The sequence below is a fragment of the Erinaceus europaeus genome, chromosome X (genome assembly GCF_950295315.1).
Source record: "Erinaceus europaeus chromosome X, mEriEur2.1, whole genome shotgun sequence".
Taxonomy (NCBI): Eukaryota; Metazoa; Chordata; class Mammalia; order Eulipotyphla; family Erinaceidae; genus Erinaceus; species Erinaceus europaeus.
The window spans coordinates 812,320-835,614 of record NC_080185.1 but is presented as its reverse complement, the minus strand read 5'-3'; the positions used below and the strand labels follow the sequence as shown (position 1 = coordinate 835,614).

General features: G+C 52.2%; 1 protein-coding gene across 4 annotated transcripts in view; it reads right to left on the bottom strand.

The window, feature by feature from the left end:
- Positions 1-23,295, bottom strand: part of F8 (coagulation factor VIII) — a 132,048-nt gene that overhangs the window by 68,738 nt on the left and 40,015 nt on the right. For all 4 annotated transcript variants that reach the window (XR_009547490.1, XM_007538215.3, XM_060182862.1 and 1 more), the window contains exons 5-6: positions 13,717-13,785; positions 11,930-12,019 (exon numbers count right to left, since the gene is read on the bottom strand). Coding sequence is in view for 3 of the 4 variants with exons in the window: in XM_007538215.3 (XP_007538277.1) it covers positions 11,930-12,019; positions 13,717-13,785 (159 nt within the window). In the remaining variant the exon portion in view is untranslated. The remainder of the gene's footprint in view (positions 1-11,929; positions 12,020-13,716; positions 13,786-23,295) is intronic.

Sequence of the window (23,295 nt, the reverse complement as noted above, 5' to 3'; positions counted from 1 at the left end):
ATACTTCTCCCCCCGGTCACCACACTGGAGCCTGCCATGCTTCTCCACCAAGTCACCACACTGGAGCCTGCCATACTTCTCCCCCTAGTCACCTCACTGGAGCGTGCTATGCTTCTCCCCCAACCACCTCACTAGAGCCTGCCATTCTAATTCCCCAGCCACCTCACTGGAGCCTACCATGCTTCTCCCCCCAGCCAACTGACTGGAGCCTGCCATGCTTCTCACCCAAGCCACCACATTCGAGCCTGCCATGCTTCTCCCCCTCATCCAACTCACTCGAGCCTGCCATGCTTCTCCCCCCCAGCCACCTCTCTCGAGCCTGCCATGCTTCTCCCACAAGCCACACTCACTGGAGCCTGCCATGCTTTTCACCCCGAGCCAACTCACTGGAGCCTTCAATGCTTCTCCCCCCAGTCACCTCACAGGAGGCTGGCATGCTTCTCCCCCCAGTCACCTCACTGGAGCCTGCCATGCTTCTCCCCCCAGTCACCACACTGGTGCCTACCATGCTTCTCCCCCCCCCAGCCACCTCACTGGAGCATGACATGCTTCTCCCCCCAGCCACTCACTCTAGCCTGCCATGCTTTTCACCCCGAGCCACCTCACTGGAGCCTACCATGCTTCTCCCCCAGTCACCTCACTGGAGCCTGGCATGCTTATCCCCTCAGCCACCTAACTCGAGCCTGGCATGCTTCTCCCCCAAGCCACACTCACTGGAGCCTGCCATGCTTCTCCCCACCAGCCACCTCACTCGAGCCTGCCATGCTTATCCCACCAGTCACCTCACAGGAGACTGCCATGCTTCTCCTCCCAGTCACCTCACTGAAGCCTGCCATGCTTCTCCCCCCAGTCACCTCACTACAGCCTGCCATGCTTCTCCCCCAGTCACCTCACGGGAGCCTGCCATGCTTCTCCCCCCAGTCACCACACTGGAGCCTACCATGCTTCTCCCCCCAGCCACCTCACTCCAGCCTGCCGTGCTTCTCCCCCCAGCCACCTCACTGGAGCCTGCCATGCTTCTCCCCCCAGCAACCTCACCGGAGAATGCCATGCTTCTCCCCTCAGCCACCTCACAGGAGCCTGCCATGCTTCTCCACCCAGTCAACTCACTACAGCCTGCCATGCTTCTCCCCTCAGCCACCTCACAGGAGCCTGCCATGCTTCTCCCCCCAGACACACTCACTGGAGCCTGCCATGCTTCTCCACCCAGCCAACTCACTTGAGCCTGCCATGCTTCTTACCCCCAGCCACCTCACTGGAGCCTGCCATGCTTCTCCCCCCATCCACACTCACTGGAGCCTGCCATGCTTCTCCCCCCAGCCACCTCACTCGAGCCTGCCATGCTTCTTACCCCCAGCCACCTCACTGGAGCCTGCCATGCTTCTCCCCCCAGACAGACTCACTGGAGCCTGCCATGCTTCTCCCCCCAGCCACCTCACTCGAGCCTGCCATGCTTCTTACCCCCAGCCACCTCATTAGAGCCTGCCATGCTTCTCCCCCCAGCCACCTAACTCGAGCCTGGCATGCTTCTCCTCCAAGCCACACTCACTGGAGCCTGCCATGCTTCTCACCCCCAGCCACACTCACTGGAGCCTGCTATGTTATGCCCCCCTGCCAACTAACTCGACCCTGCCATGCTTTTCCCCCCCATCCAACTCAGTCCAGCCTGCCATGCTTCTCCCCCCAGCCACCTCACTAGTGCCTGCCATGCTACTCACGCCAGCCACCTCACTGGAGCCTGCCATGCTTCTCCCCCCAGCCACCTCACTCCAGCATGCCATGCTTCTCCCCCCAGCCACCTCACTGGAGAATGCCATGCTTCTCCCCTTAGCCACCTCACAGGAGCCTGGCATGCTTCTCAACCCAGCCACCTCACTGGAGCCTGCCATGCTTCTCCCCCACCCCCAGCCAACTCACTGGAGCATGACATGCTTCTCCCCCCAACCACCTCACTCGAGCCTGCCATGCTTTTCACCAGGAGCCATCTCACTGGAGCCTACCATGCTTCTCCCCCCAGTCACCTCACTGGAGCCTGCCATGCTTCTCCCCCAAGCCACACTCACTGGAGCCTGACATGCTTCTCCACCCAAGACACCTCACTCGAGCCTGCCATGCTTCTCACCCCCAGCCACCTGACTGGAGCCTGCCATGCATCTCCCCCTCAGCCAGCTCACAGCAGCCTGCCATGCTTCTCCCCCCAGCCACACTCACTCAAGCCTGCCATGCTTCTGCCAACCCAGTCACCTCACTCGAGCCTGCCATGCTTCTCCCCCCCCAGTCACCTCACTAAAGCCTGTCATGCTTCTCCCCCCCCCCCGTCACCTCACTCCAGCCTGCCATGCTTCTCCCCCCAGTCACCTCACTGGAGCCTGCCATGCTTCTCCACCCAGCCACCTCACTGGAGCCTGCTATGCTTCTACCCCAGCCAACTCACTCGAGCCTGCCATTCTAATTCCCCAGCCACCTCACTGGAGCCTGCCATGCTTCTCCCCCCAGCCACCTCACTGGAGCCTGCCATGCTTCTCCCCCCAGTAACCTCACTGGAGCTTGCCATGCTTCTCCCCCCTGCCACCTCACTCCAGCCTGCCATGCTTCTCCCCCCAGCCACCTCACTGGAGCCTGCCATGCTTCTCACCCAAGCCACCTCATTTGAGCCTGCCATGCTTCTCCCCCTCATCCAACTCACTCGAGCCTGCCATGCTTCTCCCCCACAGCCACCTCTCTCGAGCCTGCCATGCTTCTCCCCCCAGCCACCTCACTGGAGCCTGCCATGCATTTCACCCCGAGCCACCTCACTGGAGCCTAACATGCTTCTCCCCCCAGTCACCTCACAGGAGCCTGGCATGCTTCTCCCCCCAGTCACCTCACTGGAGCCTGCCATGCTTCTCCCCCCAGTCACCACACTGGAGCCTGTCATGCTTCTCCCCCCCCCAGCCACCTCACAAGAGCGTGACATGCTTCTACCCCCAGCCACCTCACTGGAGCCTGCCATGCTTTTCACCCCGAGCCACCTCACTGGAGCCTACCATGCTTCTCCCCCCAGTCACCTCACTGGAGCCTGGCATGCTTCTCCCCTCAGCCAACTAACTCGAGCCTGGCATGCTTCTCCCACAAGCCACACTCACTGGAGCCGGCCATGCTTCTCCCCACAGCCACACTCACTCGAGCCTGCCATGCTTCTGCCACCCCAGCCACCTCACTCCAGTCAGCCATGCTTCTCCCCCCCAGCCACCTCTCTCCAGACTGCCATGCTACTCCCCCCAGTCACCTCACTGGAGCCTGCCATGCTTCTCCCCCACAACCACCTCACTGGAGCCTGCCATGCTTCTCCCCCCAGTCACCTCACTCCAGCCTGCCATGCTTCTCCCCCCAGCCACCTCACTGGAGCCTGCCATGCTTCTCCCCCCAGCCACCTCACTCCAACCTGCCATGCTTCTCCCTCCAGCCACCTCACTCCAGTCTGCCATGCTTCTCCCCCCACCCCAGCCACCTAACTCGAGCCTGGCATGCTTCTCCACCAACCCACACTCACTGGAGCCTGCCATGCTTCTCACCCCCAGCCACCTGACTGGAGCCTGCCATGCTTCTCCCCCCCAGCCAGCTCACTGGAGCCTGCCATGCTTCTCCCCCCAGCCATCTCACTGGAGTCTGCCATGCTTCTCCCTCCAGCCACTTCACTGGAGAATGCCATGCTTCTCCCCTCAGCCACCTACTGGAGCCTGCCATGCTTCTCCCCCCAGCCACCTCACTCCAGCCTGCCATGCTTCTACCCCAGCCACCTCACTCGAGCCTGCCATGCTTCTTCCCCCAGTCACCTCACTGGAGCCTGCCATGCTTCTCCCCCCAAGCCACCTCACTCGAGCTTGCCATGCTTCTCCCCCCAGCCACCTCACTGGAGTCTGCCATGCTTCTCCCCCCAGCCACTTCACTGGAGAATGCCATGATCTTCCCTCAGCCACCTCACTGGAGCCTGCCATGCTTCTCCCCCCAGCCACCTCACTGGAGCCTGCCATGCTTCTCCCCCCAGCCACCTCACTGGAGCCTGCCATGCTTCTCCCCCCAGCCACCTAACTCAAGCCTGCCATGCTTCTCCCCCCAGCCACCTCATTCCAGCCTGCCATGCTTCTCCCCCCAGCCACCTCACTCGAGCCTGCCATGCTTCTCCCCCCAGTCACCTCACTGGAGCTTGCCATGCTCTCCCCCCTGCCACCTCACTCCAGCCTGCCATGCTTCTCCCCCCAGCCACCTCACTGGAGCCTGCCATGCTTCTCCCCCCAGCCACCTCACTGGAGCCTGCCATGCTTCTCCCCCCAGCCACCTCTCTCGAGCCTGCCATGCTTCTCCCCCCATTCACCTCACTGGAGCCTGCCATGCTTCTCCCCCCATTCACCTCACTGGAGCCTGCCATGCTTCTCCCCCCAGCCACCTCACTCCAGCCTGCCATGCTTCTCCCCCCAGGCACCTCGCTGGAGCCTGCCATGCTTCTCCCCCCAGTCACCTCACTATAGCCTGCCATGCTTCTCCTCCCAGCCACCTCACTGGAGCGTGCCATGCTTCTCCCTGCAGCCACCTCACTCATGCCTGCCATGCTTCTTACCCCCGCCACCTCACTGGAGTCTGCCATGCTTCTCCCCCCAGCCACATAACTCGAGCCTGCCATGCTTCTGCCCCAAGCCACACTCACTGGAGACTTCCATGTCTCCCTGCAGCCAACTCAGTCGATACTGCCATGCTTCTCACCCCCAGCCACATCAATGGAGCCTGCCATGCTTCTCCCCCCAGCCACCTCTCTCGAGCCTGCCATGCTTCTCCCCCCATTCACCTCACTGGAGCCTGCCATGCTTCTCCCCCAGTCACCTCACTAGAGCCTGCCATGCTTCTCCCCCGAGCCACACTCACAGGAGCCTGCCATGCTTCTCCCCCCAGTCACCTCACTCGAGCCGGCCATGCTTCTCCCCCCAGCCACCTCACTCGAGCCTGCCATGCTTCTCCCCCAGCCACCTACCTCGAGCCTGCCATGCTCTCCCCCAAGCCACACTCACTGGAGCCTGCCATGCTTCTCCCCCAGCCACCTCACTGGAGCCTGCCATGCTTCTCCCCCCCGCCACCTGACTGGAGCCTGCCATGCTTCTCCCCCCAGTCACCTCACTGGAGCCTGCCATACATCTCCCCCCAGCCACCTCACTCGAGCCTGCCATGCTTCTCACCCCCAGCCACCTGAGTGGAGCCTGCCATACTTCTCCCCCCCAGCCAGCTCACTGGAGCCTGCCATGCTTCTCCCCCCAGCTACCTCACTCCAACCTGTCATGCTTCTCCCCCCAGCCACCTAACTCGAGCCTGGCATGCTTCACCCCCAAGCAACACTCACTGCAGCCTGCCATGCTTCTCCCCCCAGTCACCTCACTCCAGCATGTCATGCTTCTCCCCCAGCCACCTGACTCTAGCCTGCCATGCTTCTCCCCCCAGCCACCTGACTCCAGCCTGCCATGCTTCTCACCCCAGCCACCTCACTGGAGCCTGACATGCTTCTCCCCCAAGCTACATTCACTGGAGCCTGCCATGCTTCTCCCCCTAGCCACCTGACTCCAGCCTGCCATGCTTCTCACCCCTAGCCACCTGACTGGAGCCTGCCATGCTTCTCCCCTCAGACACCTCTCTCGAGCCTGCCATGCTTCTCCCCCTAGCCACCTCACTCAAGCTTGCCATGCTTCTCCCCCCAGTCACCTCACTGGAGCCTGCCATGCTTCTCCCCCCAGCAACCTCACTCCAACCTGACATGCTTCTCCCACCAGTCACCTCACTGGAGCCTGCCATGCTTCTCCCCCCAGCAACCTCACTGGAGCCTGCCATGCTTCTACCCCAGTCACACTCACTGGAGCCTGCCATGCTTCTCCCCCCAGCCACCTCACTCGAGCTTGCCATGCTTCTCCCGCCAGCCACCTTACTGAAGCCTGCCATGCGTCTCCCCCCAGCCACCTCACTAGAGCCTGCCATGCTTCTCCCCCCCAGCCACCTCTCTCGAGCCTGCCATGCTTCTCCCCCCAGCCACCTCACTCGAGCCTGCCATGCTTCTCCCCCCAGCCACCTCACTCCAGCCTGCCATGCTTCTCACCCCAGTCACCTCACTGGAGCCTGCCATGCTTCTCCCCCCGGCAACCTCACTCCAACCTGCCATGCTTCTCCCCCCAGTCACCTAACTAGAGCCTGCCATGCTTCTCCCCCAAGCCACACTCACTGGAACCAGCCATGCTTCTCCCCCCAGCCACCTTACTGGAGCCTGCCATGCTTCTCCCCCCAGCCACCTCACTCGAGCCTGCCGTGCTTCTCCCCCCAGCCACCTAACTCAAGCCTTCCATGCTTCTCCTTCAAGCAACACTCACTGGAGCCTGCCATGCTTCTCCCCCGAGCCACCTCAGTTGATACTGCCATGCTTCTCACACCCAGCTACCTAACTGGAGCCTGCCATGCAACTCCCCCCAACCAGCTCACTGCAGCCTGCCATGCTTCTCCCCCCAGTCACCTCACTGGAGCCTGCCATGCTTCTCCCCCAGTCACCTCACTGGAGCCTGCCATGCTTCTCCCCCAGTCACCTCACTGGAGCCTGCCATGCTTCTCCCCCCCAGCCAGCTCACTGGAGCCTGCCATGCTTCTCCCCACAGCCACCTCTCTCTAGCCTGCCATGCTTCTCCCCCCATTCACCTCACTGGAGCCTGCCATACTTCTCTCCCAGTCACCTCACTAGAGCCTGGCATGCTTCTCCCCCTAGCCACCTCACTGGAGCCTGCCATGCTTCTCCCCCCAGCCACCTCACTTGGAGCCTGCCATGCTTCTCCCCCCAGTCACCTCACTCCAGCCTGCCATGCTTCTCCCCCCAGCCACCTGACTCCAGCCTGCCATGCTTCTCCCCCTAGCCACCTGACTCCAGCCTGCCATGCTTCTCACCCCAGCCACCTCACTGGAGCCTGACATGCTTCTCCCCCAAGCCACATTCACTGGAGCCTACCATGCTTCTTCCCCCAGCCACCTGACTCCAGCCTGCCATGCTTCTCCCCCCAGCCAACTGACTCCAGCCTGCCATGCTTCTCCCCCTAGCCACCTGACTCCAGCCTGCCATGCTTCTCACCCCAGCCACCTCACTGGAGCCTGACATGCTTCTCCCCCAAGCCACATTCACTGGAGCCTGCCATGCTTCTCCCCCCAGCCACCTCTCTCGAGCCTTCCATGCTTCTCCCCCCATTCACCTCACTGGAGCCTGCCATACTTCTCTCCCAGTCACCTCACTAGAGCCTGGCATGCTTCTCCCCCCAGCCACCTCACTGGAGCCTGTCATGCTTCTCCCCCCAGCCACCTCACTCGAGCCTGCCATGCTTCTCCCCCCAGCCACCTCACTCCAGCCTGCCATGCTTCTCCCCTCAGTCACCTCACTATAGCCTGCCATGCTTCTCTACCCAGCCACCTCACTGGAGCGGCCATGCTTCTCCCCCCAGTCACCTCACTATAGCCTGCCATGCTTCTCCCCGCAGCCACCTCACTCATGCCTGCCATGCTTCTTACCCCCAGCCACCTCACTGGAGGCTGCCATACTTCTCCCCCCAGCCACATAACTCGAGCCTGCCATGCTTCTCCCCCCAGCCACATAACTCGAGCCTGCCGTGCTTCTCCCGCAAGCCACACTCACTGGAGCCTGCCATGTCTCCCCGCAGCCAACTCAGTCGATACTGCCATGCTTCTCACGCACAGCCACCTCACTGGAGTCTGCCATCTTCTCCCCCCAGCCAACTCACTGGAACCTGGCATGCTTCTCCCCCGCCCCGCTACCTAACTTAAGCCTGCCATGCTTCTCCCCCAAGCAACACTCACTGGAGCCTGCCATGCTTCTCCCCCCAGCCACCTCGCTGGAGCCTGCCATGCTTCTCCCCCCAGTCAACTCACTCCAGCCTGCCATGCTTCTCCCCCCAGTAACCACATTGGAGCCTGCCATGCTTCTCCCCCCAAGCCACCTCTCTCGAGCCTGCCATGCTTCTCCCCCCAGCCACCTAACTCAAGCCTGCCATGCTTCTCACCCCCAGCCAACTCACTGGAGCCTGCCATGCTTCTCCCCTGCAGCCACCTCACTCAAGCCTGCCATGCTTCTCACCTCCAGCCACCTGAATGGAGCCTGCCATGCTTTTCCCCCCCAACCAGCTCACTGGAGCCTGCCATGCTTCTCCCCCCCAGCCACCTCACTGGAGCATGCCATGCTTCTCCCCACAGCCACCTCACTGGAGCCTGCCATGCTTCTCCCCCCCAGCCAACTCTCTCGAGCCTGCCATGCTTTTCCCCCCAGTCACCTCACTGGAGCCTGCCATGCTTCTCACCCCAGTCACCTCACTGGAGGCTGCCATGCTTCTCCCCCCAGCCACCTCACTCGAGCTTGCCATGCTTCTCCCTCCAGCCACCTCAATGGAGCCTGCCATGCTTCTCCTCCCAGCCACCTCACTGGAGCCTGCCATCTACTCCCCCCAGCCACCTCACTGGAGCCTACCATGCTTCTCCCCCCAGTCACCTCACTCGAGCCTGCCATGCTTCTCCCCCCAGTCACCTCTCTGGAGCCTGCCATGCTTCTTCCCTTTGCCACCTCACTCAAGCCTGGCATGCTTCTCCCCCCAGTCACCTCATTGGAGCCTGCCATGCTTCTCCCCCCAGTCACCACACTGGAGCCTGCCATGCTTCTCCCCCCAGCCACCTCACTCCAGCCTGCCATGCTTCTCCCCCCCCCCCGCCACCTAACTCGAGCCTGCCACGCTTCTCCCCCCAGTCACCTCACTGGAGCCTGCCATGCTTCTCCCCCCAGTCACCTCACTCCAGCCTGCAATGCTTCTCCCCCAAGTAACCACATTGGAGCCTGCCATGCTTCTCCCCCCAAGCCACCTCTCTCGAGCCTGCCATGCTTCTCCCCCCCAGCCACCTCACTGGAGAATGCTATGCTTCTCCCCCCAGCAACCTCACTGGAGCCTGCCATGCTTCTACCCCAGCCACACTCACTGGAGCCTGCCATTCTTCTCCCCCAGTCACCTCACTGGAGCCTGCCATGCTTCTTCCCCCAGCCACCTCATTCCAACCTGCCATGCTTCTCCCCCCAGCTACCTAAATCGAGCCTGGCATTCTTCTCCCCCAAGCCACACTCACTGGAGCCTGCCATGCTTCTCCCCCCAGCCACCTCACTCGAGCCTGCCATGCTTCTCCCCCCCAGCCACCTAACTCAAGCCTGCCATGCTTCTCCCCCAAGCCACACTCACTGGAGCCTGCCATGCTTCTCCTCCCAGCCACCTCAGTTGATACTGCCATGCTTCTCACCCCCAGCCAACACACTGGAGCCTGCCATCTTCTCCCCCCAGCCACCTCACTGGAACCTGGCATGCTTCTCCCCCCCCCCGCCACCTAACTCGAGCCTGCCATGCTTCTCCCCCCAGTCACCTCACTCCAGCCTGCCATGCTTCTCCTCCCCAGCCACCTCACTAGAGAATGCTATGCTTCTTCCCCCAGCAACCTCACTGGAGCCTGCCATGCTTCTACCCCAGCCACACTCACTGGAGCCTGCCATGCTTCTCCCCCCAGTCACCTCACTGGAACCTGCCATGCTTCTCCCCCCAGTCACCTCACTCCAGCCTGCCATGCTTCTCCCCCCAGTAACCACATTGGAGCCTGCCATGCTTCTCCCCCCAAGCCACCTCTCTCGAGCCTGCCATGCTTCTCCCCCCAGCCACCTAACTCAAGCCTGCCATGCTTCTCACCCCCAGCCAACTCACTGGAGCCTGCCATGCTTCTCCCCCCCACCCGCCACCTAACTCAGCCTGCCATGCTTCTCCCCTAAGCAACACTCACTGGAGCCTGCCATGCTCCTCCACACACAGTGCTCATGTCACACTTCCCCTCAGAGGAAGCTCTTGCTTTGTGCTCTCTGCGATTGTCTTTTGATTACTATACTTACATATAAGTAAGGCATGCTTTAGATGTTGATCTCCTTTCTAGTTCTAAAATCAGGCGTCATCACTACGAAGTTCAAAGAAGATACAAAGAAAGGACTAAGAAGAGGATAGCCTTTGCCATACTCTCTCATTAGTTCGGGTTTTCGCCTCTGCAGCTCCCTCTTTCTCGGCGTTCTCACAAGGAGACTGTTGTGCAAGTGCAGTGGCTTCATCCTGGATAGCTTGCAGTTCTCCCCACAGATCTGATACCCAGCTTAGGCATGAATCATAGGCTTCAGGTGGGGGAGATAGCATAACGGTTCTGCAAAGAGACTCTGACACTTGATGCTCTGGAGTCCCAGGTTCAATCCCACTCACCACCATAAGCCAGAGCTGAGCAGTGCTCTGGTTAAGAAAACAAAAACAAACAAACAAACAAACAAAATTCCTTTAAGTAATTATCGTAGGTTGAAAATAGTTTCTCCTTAGAGCTTTTGCTCTGATGCTTCTTACCGCTGCCTACAATTTTCCGGGTGTTTCTCACAGGAAAGCCTGACTATTTGCCTTTGTTCCCTCATCATAAGACCATTATCAGAAGTGCGTGTATGTGGGTGTGTCTGTTATTAGTTCAGCCGGGGAATATTAAGAGGAAACAATATAAATATTATTAACTGTTTACCCCATCGATCTGACCCAGGGCCCGTATCTATTCATATTTAGCACAGGAGCCTGTACGACTTTTGCATCCCTGTTAGTCTGAGCTCACATTAACAGAGTAACAGTAGGATTCTACAGAAAATAAACAATTAGAAGAATATGCACAAGAAACATGTATTTGATCGCCAACATACTTTTGTCATGTTTGGGAGCTACTCTTCCCTAATCCAGCTTTCTAGTCCTATTCTCAATTCTGACATCATCTTTCCAGACAATATTTTTAGTCCACCTGTATGTTAGCTGTGAGGCTCAGGAAAAAATTAGTAAAATTATGGGCACCTTGGAATAGACCTAAAATAGACTTCCTAGCTTTGTCCCACCTGAAGACCCCTAATTTCATCTATTCAATTCTTACCTTTTAGTGCCTGCTTATGAACAATTTGTCCTGCTTTATATCTTTTTTTTTTTTTTCCTCCAGGGTTATTGCTGGGCTCGGTGCCTGCACCATGAATCCACCGCTCCTGGAGGCCATTTTTCCCCCTTTTTGTTGCCCTAGTTGTTGCAGCCTCGTTGCGGTTATTATTGCCATTGTTGACGTTGCTTTGTTGTTGGATAGGACAGAGAGAAATGGAGAGAGGAGGGGAAGACAGAGAGAGAGGGGAGAGAAAGATAGACACCTGCAGACCTGCTTCACCGCCCGTGAAGCGACTCCTGCAGGTGGGGAGCCGGGGGCTTGAACCGGGATCCTTACGCCGGTCCCTGCGCTTTGCGCCACGTGCGCTTAACCCACTGCGCCACTGCCCGACTCCCCCTGCTTTATATCTTAGTGCCTTTCAGTTACCAAGCTGCAGATGCTACCATAACACCATCCTGACTTCCCTGGTCGCATGACCTCACCAATGTGTCCTGGACCCCAACTTCCCAGAGCACTGCCCCACTAGGGAAAGATAGAAGCAGGCTGGGGGAATGGATCCACCTGTCAACACCTATGTCCAGTGGAGCAGCAATTACAGAAACCTTCTGCACCCCATAATGATCCCGGGTCCATGCTTACAGAGGGATAAAGAATAGGGAAGCTTCCAATGGAGGGGATGGGATATGGAACTCTGGTGGTGGGAATTGTATGGAATTGTACCCTGTCATCTTACAATCTTGTTAATCATTATTAAATCACTAATAATAATAAAAAAGAAAGGTTAAGACGAGTTATAGGCTTTGTTCTAGGAGGAAGTTTGAGGAGCCCGGGCCCAGGAGACAGGCATATCTGAAGGTCTGGGACTCTTCCCTGCTGACCCCCAATCCAGCTCCTGCTGCTGGAGGCTTACCTGGCAGGGACCTGTTGGCATAGCCATTAACTGTGTGCACCTTGGGCTCCTGGACCAAGGAGCCATTTGTTCCCGAGTACCAGCTTCTCCCTGATGACAGAGAGGCAAAGGGAGGACTGGTCAGCTAAGTGTCTGTCACCGTCCCTCCCTCCATCCATCCATCCGGCACGCACACACTGTCCTCAGCATGGAGATCACCCCAAGTCGGTGAGAGAAGGAGACCACAAAAGGCGATCTCCCTCCCTCCCTCCCTCCCTGAGTTTGTCCCTGAAACTGAGTGGGAAGGGAAATAACAAGTGATAAATAGAGACAAAGGCAGCAGGTGAGTGGGGAAGCAGAGGCCAGGGAGGCAGTGCAATTGTCTGCAAAAGACTCTTGGACCTGAGCCACCGAGACCCCAGATTCAGCCTGTGGTGCCACCATAAGCAGTGCACTGATTAGAAATCAATACAGAGGGGGTCTGGCGGTAGCGCAGCATGTTAAGCGCGGTGGCACCAAGGGCAAGGACCAGTTAGGATCCCAGTTCAAGCCCTTGGCTCACCACCTGCAGGGGAGTTGCTTCACAGGCAGTGAAGCAGGTCTGCAGGTGTCGCTCTGTCTCTCTCCAATAACAAATTTAAAAAAAGAAATCAATACAGAAATAAAAAAAAAAAGAGAATCAGAACACTCCAGGCAAGGACTGGCTCAGACCAGGCCTGGAAGCACCCACCTTTCCGTGCTTCCTGCGAAAGCCTGGTGGCTAGTGCTGAGCTTGCACAGTTCTCAGCTCACCACCCACTCACTTTCTCCCTCCTGCAAACATGGACTAGGGGCAGGGGCAGGGTAGGGCAGGGCAGGGCAGGGCAAGGAAGGGCAGGGGAAGGTGGAGAGCTGGGGACTAGATCAAGAGCCGAGAGGGCTGGGTGAGGGCACTCTGGGGGCAGAGAGGGCAGGAATCTCACAGCTCTGGGAGACCAGCACCAGCTGAGCTGCCAGTGGCTAAGCATGTGTGTGTATAGGGGGGGGCTCAGGGGGCTTCTCCCCTGGACTAGAGAAGCCACTTCCACTTGTAGGGAAGGGGATTGGGGCTTCGTAGGTCTGCAGGCAGGAGAAGACTTGCGGGGAAACACAAAACATGTTGGATGGTTGCAGGTGTTCCTGGCTTGCCTTGAACACAAGGCAAAGGCGTTCAGACACAGACATGCATTCCCATAAGCTCGTCCCCACCGCTCTAGCAACAATGCCCCACAGCTGAAGGGAGGGGATTCTGGGCCACAGCAGAGGTGAGCAGAATGAGTGGGTGAGGGGTATGCATACAGTGACCACCAGCGGGGCCTGTTGTATGCCACTGTCCTCACTGCTTGCACTGGAACGCACCGACTCCTTACAGCTGTCCTATGAGAAAAATGCCGTCACTTCTGTTTTTCTGTGAGGAACATGAGGCTAGAAGGTGTGCCGCGGCTGCAGAGGGAAGAAGGGTGGCACAGGGCTTGGCAAAGCGGGGCTCCACTGCACGGCGATATGGCTGGCCTTGTGGCCCAGGGTGAACCGCCATGTGTTGTGGAGAGAAGGCGTCTCGAAAGTGCAACAAGAGCAGACAGCGTCAGGAGTTGCTTCCCAGCTCCTCCAGTGACCGACCTATGGCTCTCAGGCTGCCTCTCTTTGTAATTCTTTTTCATCCACAGACTACTAATATTGTTTCCGATTTTCCTATAATCAGTGTCTTGGACAGCAGAAGCCCACATTCTCCAGCAGTAGGTTGGGACATTCCTTTCAGGAGTCTCCCGTCCAGATTCCAGCTCACTCACCTTCATCAAATACAGCAAAGAGTAGTACAAATTCACGTGTGGGCTGTGTGCTTTCTTCCGCCAGAGTCCCTGAAAAGGAAGTGAGAGCTATTGCTGAAGATGGACAGCAGGGGACGACATTGCTCCACAAACCACAGAGAACACGCAAACATGTACTCCTATCTCTAATCTCAGTTGATTTTGTCAGAACTTTGTCTCCCATGTCTGGTCTTCTAAACCACGGTTTCTAAAACTATCTGTAGTAAAGAACCTAGTGTATTTCAGACTTATTGCCTACCATCAAACAAAAATGAAAATAGACAGGGGCCGGGTGGTGGTGCACCTGTTTGAGCACACATGTTACAGTGAGCAAGGACCCGAGTTTGAACCCACAGTCACCACCTGCAGCAGAAAAGCTTTGAGAGTGATGAAGCAATGTTGTATGTAACCCTCTATCTTTCTCCCTCTCTGTCACCCCCTTCCTTCTTATTTTTGGCTGTCTCTATCCAATAAATCAATAAAGATAGTAAAACAAATTAAAAAAGAGAATAGACAATTAAAAAGGTGAACAAAATACAAACTCAAATAATCACATTTCCTGTATCTATATAAAAACAGATTCTTTCAGAACAAACATAAAAGAGGAAATTGCAAAACCATACAAAGTGTTCACAGAGAACGTGCGAGGATGAAATTGGCACAGTTTCTTTTACACGTTTCACTTTTATTTTCCTTCTGCCCTTGGAAGTGAGCAAAAAAGAACTTGTCCATATTAAGCACTACTGTAACGTGCCCAGTAATTTTGCTTTGAATGACTTTTGCTTTGCACTCACCAGGAAGCTTTTTCTCAACAGTCCTCTGCTCTCAGTAATATCACTGTTGAAAGAATGAAGCCACCCATCCGTATAGATTCTCAAATCACTTTGCCACAGAAAAGAAGCCTCGATTTGAAACCCAGGGTGGAGCTTCAGATGAGGGGCCTCTAGTGGAACATCTCCCAGCTTTTGGTTTGATTTGTTTCCCCTCCCCCAACCCTACATTAACTCTTTGTTTCCCACAACTCCTCAAGTACATTAATTCTTGGAGCCAATGCACTTTTCCCTTTCTATTTTATTAGATAGAACAGAGAGAAATTGAGAGGAGAGGGAGAGATAGAGAGGGAGAGATACAAAGAGACACCTACAGACCTGCTTCGCTGCTGGTGGAGCTTCCCCCTGCAGGTGGGGAGCAGGAGTTTGAACCTGGGTCCTTACGCATGGTGATGTGTGCACTCAACCGGCTGTGCCCCCGCCCAACCCCCAAACCAATTCATTTGACCTTGTGGTTCCTGGGATTCAACTGAGACTTTCTAGAAAATCATATTCAGGAATTCTGGAGCAGGCAACCTTGGGGGATTGTCTGCAGCAGTGGGTACAGAGGAAGTGAAATGGCTGTCAGCTCCCATGCAAGGAAAGACTGTTCTCTATCGCCCAGCAATGAGAGGCTTGCTATATATAGACTACACTATCTTGAGGAATTTTCCATCTATTCTCATTTTTGTAGTGTTTTGATCATAAAGGGATGTTGTATTTTGTCAAAGGGTTTCTCTGCATATCTATTGATATGACCATGTGGTTTTTGGTCTTGCTTTAATGATGTGATTGATTTGCATATATTAAACCAACCTTGCATCCCTGGGATAAACCCCACTTGGTCATGATAAACAATCTTTTTAATATACTGCTGTATCTGGTTGGCTAGCATTTTGTTCAACATGTTAGCATCTATGTTCATCAGAGATACTGGTCTGTAGTTTTCTTTTTTGGTTGTGTCCCTGTGTGTTTTTGGTATCATAGTGTGATGTTGGCTTCATAGAAGCTGGAAGGGAGTATTCCAGTGTCTTCAGTCTTCTGGAAGACTTTTAAAAGTAGAGATATTAGTTCTTCTTTGAAGGTTTTGTAGAATTCATTTATAAAACCATCTGGTCCAGGACTTTTATTCTTGGGAAGGTTTTTGATAACTGTTACAATTTCATTAGCTGTGAAAGGCCTGTTCATGTTATCTAGTTTCTCTTTACTTAATTTTGGAAGTTGGAAGGTATCTAGGAAATCGTCCATTTCTTCTAGGTTCTCTAGCTTGGTGGCATACAGTTGTTCATAGAAGCATTGCATGATATATTGGATTTCTGTGGTGTCTGTTTGTTGTTTTCGACAGGTTATGTTGTTTTCAATGGGCTGGCTTCACGGGCGGGTAACAGACGACCAGGGACTCATGGCTGGGTTGTACGCAGTATCTCTTTATTCATGCAGGACACAGCACAATCTAAGATGAGCTAAGTTAAACTCAAAGTACAGTACTGTAAAACTCACAATGCTGTCTTTATATATACTTCCCAAGTAGGGTGGAAACAGGATGTGACATAGAGAGGGTGGAGAGAAAAGTGACTGGTGAAAATCAGGGTTGACAAAGAAGGGATCAGGGTGTGACAAGGAGGGGGTGGAGCAGGCAAGAATCCTATCACTGAACCACAAATGCCCTGGAGGGAGGGTGGAACTTGTTAACAGTGGTTATGTAAATAGAATGAAGTGGTTATGTAAATAGAATAGTGTTAAGCAGGGGGGATTTAAACCAAATGAAACAGAAGGGGTCTCATGCATACCAACAATTCCCCCTTTCTTTTTAACTAATGGCCATTGTGGGGTGAACAGAAACGTATATCGTACAGGCGTTTTCAAAAGAACTGGCATAAGACATGGAAAACAAAATAGGCGAGCAGCAATAACCAATGTGATGTCAAGGGGAATGTTTCTTGCCTCAAAGGGCAAGGCCTAGCAGGTGAAATGGCATTTCTTGCCTCTGGGAATGCTTTATGCCTCTGGGGGCATCTCTTGCCTCAAAGGGCGTTTCCTGCCTCTGTGGGCATCTCTTGCCTCTTGGGGCGCTTCATGCCTCTGTGGGCATAACCTAATAAGGAGGGGGAGTTTTCTGCCTCTGGGACAGAGCCTGCAGGCGAGGGGACATGTTCTATAAAGTCTCAAGGCAATTGGCTGAAGTTAGTCTTTGAGAAACACAGCAGCATGTACCAGTAAGTCCGATGGAGGTGTCAGTCCAAAGTAGCTGACCACAGAAGAAAATGCCAGAGGATGAAACGCTGCACGTCTGTCTCGATGGGGAATGTTGGCCACCAGAATTCTGCTTTTCTGTAGAGAGTGATCTTTGGAGTCTGTGAATCTGTTTCTTCAGGACGTGCCAGGTCTCATCATTGGTTTCCGGGGGCGATGTCAGAGAACAGGATCCAAATGGATTTCCAGGAATTCCATTTGAGTAGATGCTTTTTCATGTGAAGACTTTGACAGCTGAAATTCACTTACTTGTCAAACAAAACTTGTAGCAGATTAGAAGTTTACTATAATTGATAACTCCATTATAATTGGAAGTCCTTTCTAGTATGATTTTAAGGTAGTTTAAACTCAATAAAATGTGGAAAGGTAAACAGAAGAACCACGGTTAAAAGCCTCAGGCATGAGAATAATTAACATAATCATTGCACTATCTGCCCCACCCATAACTCATACAGTTTTCAGGATTAAACGTTTCAGATTCATGTCAAGACATAAAAGAGAAATCAAAGGAGGGAAAAAACAATTTTTTGGATTGTTTCTGGATGTCTCTAGAAATCATGGCTGCGTCCAGCATTTTTTTTTAAGTCAATGTCAAACAAAAATTCAGTCATTCAAATCATTCTCTTATGAAACGCAACTTGAACCAGATTATCAAGATCTCACCATGTAGGATTAAGAATCCCCGGAGGGCGTCCTAGTCCAAAAAGGTCCTCGAAATTCCATTTAGGGTGTTTCTGACTGTTCCTGCTGGATTGCTTCAGGCACCCATTTTTAAAAGTGTCTTCCCATCGAAGAAAGAATCCAATCAGGAGAGTAGAACTAACCACGTGTCTCCATACTTGGGAACTGCCAGGGTACTCGAGAATGTTCTTCAAATTAGAGTAGTCCTTCTCCATGGGAAACATTCGAGAAGAAGTCCAGAAAGTCCCAGGGGAAATCCCCATGCATATCCCAAGGTCTACAATCACGGTCATAAAGAACCAAACTGTGGCCCGGAGCAAAATGTAGTCCTTTTCCTCAGGAAACATGGGAGAGGGAATCCAGAAAGTCCAAGGAGAAATCTCAGTGCATCTCCCAAGCTCTATGATCCCGGTCATAAGAAACCAGAGTTCCCGGTGAGGGAACCGAAGTGTGGCCCAGAGTAAAATGTTCCAGAGACAGAGAAACTGTCTCATAATGAAACAGTAGAGGCTTTGGCAAACCTCTTCGTAAGTAGAAGAGAAGACCATAGTGCATAGGTAGGCAAAGTCTTCACTTATCTGGGAGTTGCGCAGGTCTGGTCCCATGTTGTGGCGCCATATGTTGTTTTCGACGGGTTGTTTTTGCCGGGCTGGCTTCACGGGCGGGTAACAGATGACCTGGGACTCATGGCTGGGTTGTAGGCAGTATGTCTTTATTCATGCAGGACGCAGCCCAATCTAAGACGAGCTAAGCTAAATTCAAGGTACTGTACTGTAAAACTCACAATGCTGTCTTTATATATACTTCCCAAGTAGGGTGGAAACAGGATGTGACATAGAGAGGGTGGAGAGAAAAGTGACTGGTGAAAATCAGAGTGTGACAAGGAGGGGGCAGAACAGGTGAGAATCCTATCACCGAACCACCAATGCCCTGGAGGGAGTGCTTTATGTAAATGTAAAAGTGATTTATGTAAATAGACCAAAGCTTTGGATCAGTAAATCCCTATATAGGCATATGGTTAAGCAGAAGCCAGGGGGAGGTGGCATACTACCCAACATCTGTTGTGATATCTCCTTATTCATTTATGATCTGATTTATTTGGGTCTTCTCTCTTTTTTGTTTTGTGAGTCTGGCTAAAGGTTTGTCAATTTTGTTCACTCTTTCGAAGAACCAACATTTACTTTCATTAACCTTCTGTATAGTTTTCTTATTTTCAGTGTTATTTATTTCTGCCCTAACTTTAGTTATTTCTGTCCTTCTGGTTGCTTTAGGGTTCCTTTGTTCTTCTTCTTCTAGGTCTTTAAGGTGTGCAATCAGGCTGTTTATTTGTGCTTTTTCTTGTTTCCTTATGTGTGCTTGTGTGGCTATGAACTTCCCTCTCAGTACTGCCTTAGCTGTGTCCCAAGTATTTTGATAGCTTGTGTCTTGATTTTCATTGAACTCTTGAAACATTTTGATTTCTTCCTTTATTTCCTCTTGGACCCAGTAGTTGTTAAGTAGTATACTGTTGAGCTTCCACATTTTGGGACTATTACTAATCTTTTGTTGATTGTTAAGTGTTAGTTTAATTCTTTACCTCAGCTGAGGTAAAGAGCAAACACCTCATCACAGACCCCTGCAAGAGTCAACCCAGCTTTGACCTAGCACGTTATGATTGGGCCCTCCTCAATCGCTATCGAACAGGCCATGGCCGGTGCACCGCTATGTTCCATCGCTGGGGAGCCAGAGACGACCCAAACTGCCCCTGTGGCTCCAGACAGACTATGACCAACATAGTCAACGACTGCCACCTCTCCAGATTCAAAGGAGGTCTCAAAACTTTACATCAGGCTCAACCTGACATTGTTGACTGGCTACGGAAGAAGGGCAAACGCTAGAAGAAGAAGAAGTTTAATTCCACTGTGGTCTGAGAAGATGCTTGGGATGATTTCAATGCTCTTGAATTTGCTGATGCTGTCTTTGCGGCCTAAAATATGGTCTGTCCTTGAGAATGACCCATGTGGACTTGAGTAGAATGTGCATTCCAGTTTCTTGGGGTGAATGACTCTGAAAATGTCCAATAGTTCTAGTTTATCTATCTCCTCATTTAGCTCCCTCATGTCTTTATTGATTTTCTGCCTGGATGGTCTGTCAAGTTGAGAGAGCAGGGTGTTGAAGTTCCCTACTATGACTGTGTTGTTGTGAATATATTGCTGCAGCTCTTTCAGTAGATGTTTGATGTATTTAGATGGCTTCTCATTGGGTGCATAGATGTTAATAATTGTTAAGTCTTCTTGATTGACTGATCCTTTGAGCATTAAGTAATGTCCATCCCTATCTTTTTTAATTTCATTTATTTTAAAGTCTATCGTGTCAGATATGAGAATAGCTGTTTCTGCCCTTTTTTGTGGGCCATTGGCTTGTATGATAGTTTCCATCCTTTCACTTTGAATCTGTGTTTGGCTTGTTGAGTTAGGTGGGTTTCCTGTAGACAGAATATGGTTGGGTTGTATTTTCTGATCCATCTTCCTACTCTGTGCCTTTTAATAATTGAAGTCAGGCCATTGAAATTTATTGATACCAAACACTGAAGATATTTTAACAACTTTCTTGTAGAATTTTAGAATGTTCTGGTATATGGCATATTTGTGGTGGTCTGACTGTTTATAGGAGACCTTCCAGAACTTTTTTCAGGGCAGGATTGATAGTTGGTTCTTTCTTTTCTTTTTTTTTTTTTTTTTGATAGTTGGTTCTTTCAACTGTTGCTTGTCTGAGAGGGTTTTTATGCCTCCATCTAGTCTGAATGATAGTCTAGCAGGATACAGTCATCCTGGCTGAAAGCCTTTCTCATTGAGCACTCGAAAGATATCTTGCCATTCTCTTCTGGCCTGTAGTGTTTGTGTGGAGAAGTCTGCTGCTAATCTTATGGGTTTTCCTCTGTAGGTGACTCTTTGTTTTTTTCTTTTGCAGCCTTCAGGATCCTTTCTTTATCCTTATTCCTTTACATTCTAAATAGGATGTGTCTTGGTGTCTTTAAGTCTGGGTTAATTCTGTTTGGGACCCTCTGGGCTTCTTGAACCTTTATGTCTTTGAAGTTGTCTAGACTAGAGAAGTTCTCAGCTATTATGTCCTGAAGAATGCTTTCTTTCCCCCCCTTCCTCTGGTAAGCCAATAATGGGTATATTATTTCTTTTGAAGGCATCCCATAGGTCTCTGCTGTTGTTTTCAGTATCTCATAATCTCTTTTTGAGATCTCTTACTTTTTTGTCTCTAATTTGTCCTAGACCTTGCTAAGTCTGTCTTCAGCCTCATTTGTTCTATGATCTCTCCCCTCTACTGTTTTCTGGAGTTCATCTGTTTTGTTACACTGTTCTGATACTGTTTTAGCTTGTTCAGCTAGTTGTGTTCTTAACTCGGCTATTTCAGCTTTCAGCTCTCTAATAACCTTGAGATAAGCAGTGTTTTCTTCCAGAGTCTCATTTCTTGTTTCTGCATTTCTGATGACAATTCTTTCAAACTCTTTATTCACTCCTGTGATTATTTCCTTAACTAGTCTTTGGATGTTGACCTTATTATTTTGTGTGCTTCAACCTTTGGGAGTCTCTTAGCTGGACTCTTGTCCTGGTTCATTTCACCAATATTTCTTCTCGTTGGTTTAACCATTTTATATAGTATGTTATGAGCTCCCTCTCTCAGTACTTTTCAATTTACTGATCACTCTTGCGTGGATTGTCTTGTTTCTAAGTAAGTTAATTAAAGGGTTCACAGTTGTGGAAATTGACAGTTGTTTCCATAGTATTTTAATCCCTGAGTTGGAGCTCAGTGACTTAAAAACCCCTCTTATTCTTTCTCTTCCCTGTAGCTATGGGAGCCTGATAGCTTTTAAACTATAAGTAGGCTTCTTAGTTTAATCACTGACTCCTGACCAAGAGATAAAGCAGTGTGGGGCAGATGTAATCTAGTGGTTATGCAAAGGGTCTCTCACAGCCCTACCACTAGGCCACTGAGGTGTAGATCTTCTCCTGAGTTTCCTGGTTAGTTCTCTGTTCCCTGGTGTCAGCACAGGGCCTACCCCTGCTGCAGCAGCTTCTGAGGGCAGTATCAATGGAGACTCACAGATGCATTTGGTGAGTCCTAGGGGAGTTCCCTCCTCCCTTCAGCCGTCTTTTTGTTGGTGAAACAGACTGGAGGTGATGTCTCAACTGGTAAACTGCCGGACTGTTACCAGCCACTTAATCTCTCCCTAGGCTCCTCTCTGTCCGCAAGCCACATGTGTTTGCCCTCACCGGTGATTTGGTGGGTTCCTGAAGTCATTCTAGTCCTGTCTTGTTGTGCTCCTTTGGTGTTCCTTTGTCTTGATTTTTAATAGAGAGTGAGGCTGAGAGAGTGCGGGACAGACACCTGCAGAACTACTCCACCCTTTATTAAGCCTCCCCTGCAGGTGGGGACCCATTGCTTAAACCTGATCCTCACACATGGTAATATGTGTGCTCTACCAGATGTACTACCACCTGACCCTTAAATCTGCAGATTAACTTTTTCCAGAATGGAATTTGTTCACTTCCTTTGCGAGTCAGCCATCTTGGTCCAGTTTCTTTGCTGAGTGATTTGTATGGACCACAGTTAGTATAAGAAAATGCCTATAAGGGCAGGGGAGATAGCGTAATGGCTATGGAAAGAGACTCTTATGCCTGAGTTTCTGAGGTTCAGTGCCCTTCACCACCATAATCCAGAGCTAAATGGTGCTCTGGGGGAAAAATTTTTTTTAAAAAAGCCTACAGATCTGACACTAATTCCAGTATGCAGATGGGTACCCCTTGTATCCCCAAGATAATTCTAACAGCCAGTGTCCTACAATGAAGCTCAATTCTGGCACCTGAGGTAATATTATATTCCACAGGTTCGGAGCTTAGATGCTCAAGCCCACAGCAGTGGATGCCCCCAGCCCCCCAACTTCAGACTCCAACACAAATCCAGGTTGCCAGCTGTGCTCTGCTCCTCCCCAATTGAGTGGACATTCTCACAACCCCTCCTTGGATCTGACTCATTTGCTGGAGGAACTTGGAAACAAAACCTCACAAAACTCAGAAAGCATTGTAGTTATCTAGGAAAAGACTATGGGTTTACTGTCAGAAATAGCCAGGCGGAGGAGATGGGAAGGCCTGGGGATAAAAGTTGTGAGCAGTACCCCGTGCCACCTTGCTGACCACACCCAAGGCACAGTTTGGCTCTGCCAGCCCGTTTGCCGGTATTGGGCACCGCCACGAGTCCCCAGCACAATGCACCAGGCTGCTGCCCATTACTGTCCACTCTCAGCGGCAGACTCAACAGCTCAAACTCACTGTCTGAACCACTCAGATAGGTGTGCGGGTGTGTCTCACTGTATCTCCTGTCCCCCTCTCCCGTGGCCTGAAGATATTTATCATGCTTCACATTCTAATTTTTTTCAGTGATAATCAGAGAAACTCCATGACGAAATGTTCTCTCCGAGTCTTTAACCCAACAGACTGCTGTGGTGACTCAGCCCTTCCATGTCAGCCACATCACTAACGTAATGCGATAGTGCTGTCTTCCCTGGCATCTCTTCCGTGCCAGTGCTGCCAGGCACCTCCTTGTGGACCTCTCTGCCCGTCACCCCTTGTATAGCTTCCTCAGTGAAGTTTCTATTCAATCATCTGCTTGTCAAAAATATCAATTTGCAGGCCAGGGCTGCAGTTCAGTGACAGAGCACATGCTTTGCGTGATGCTGTGAGTTCAATCCCAGGCTATTTGTGAGGCTTTCACAGGACACATTCTGGACACATATCTGACTGACAAATACTTCCTTCCAGTATCTAGC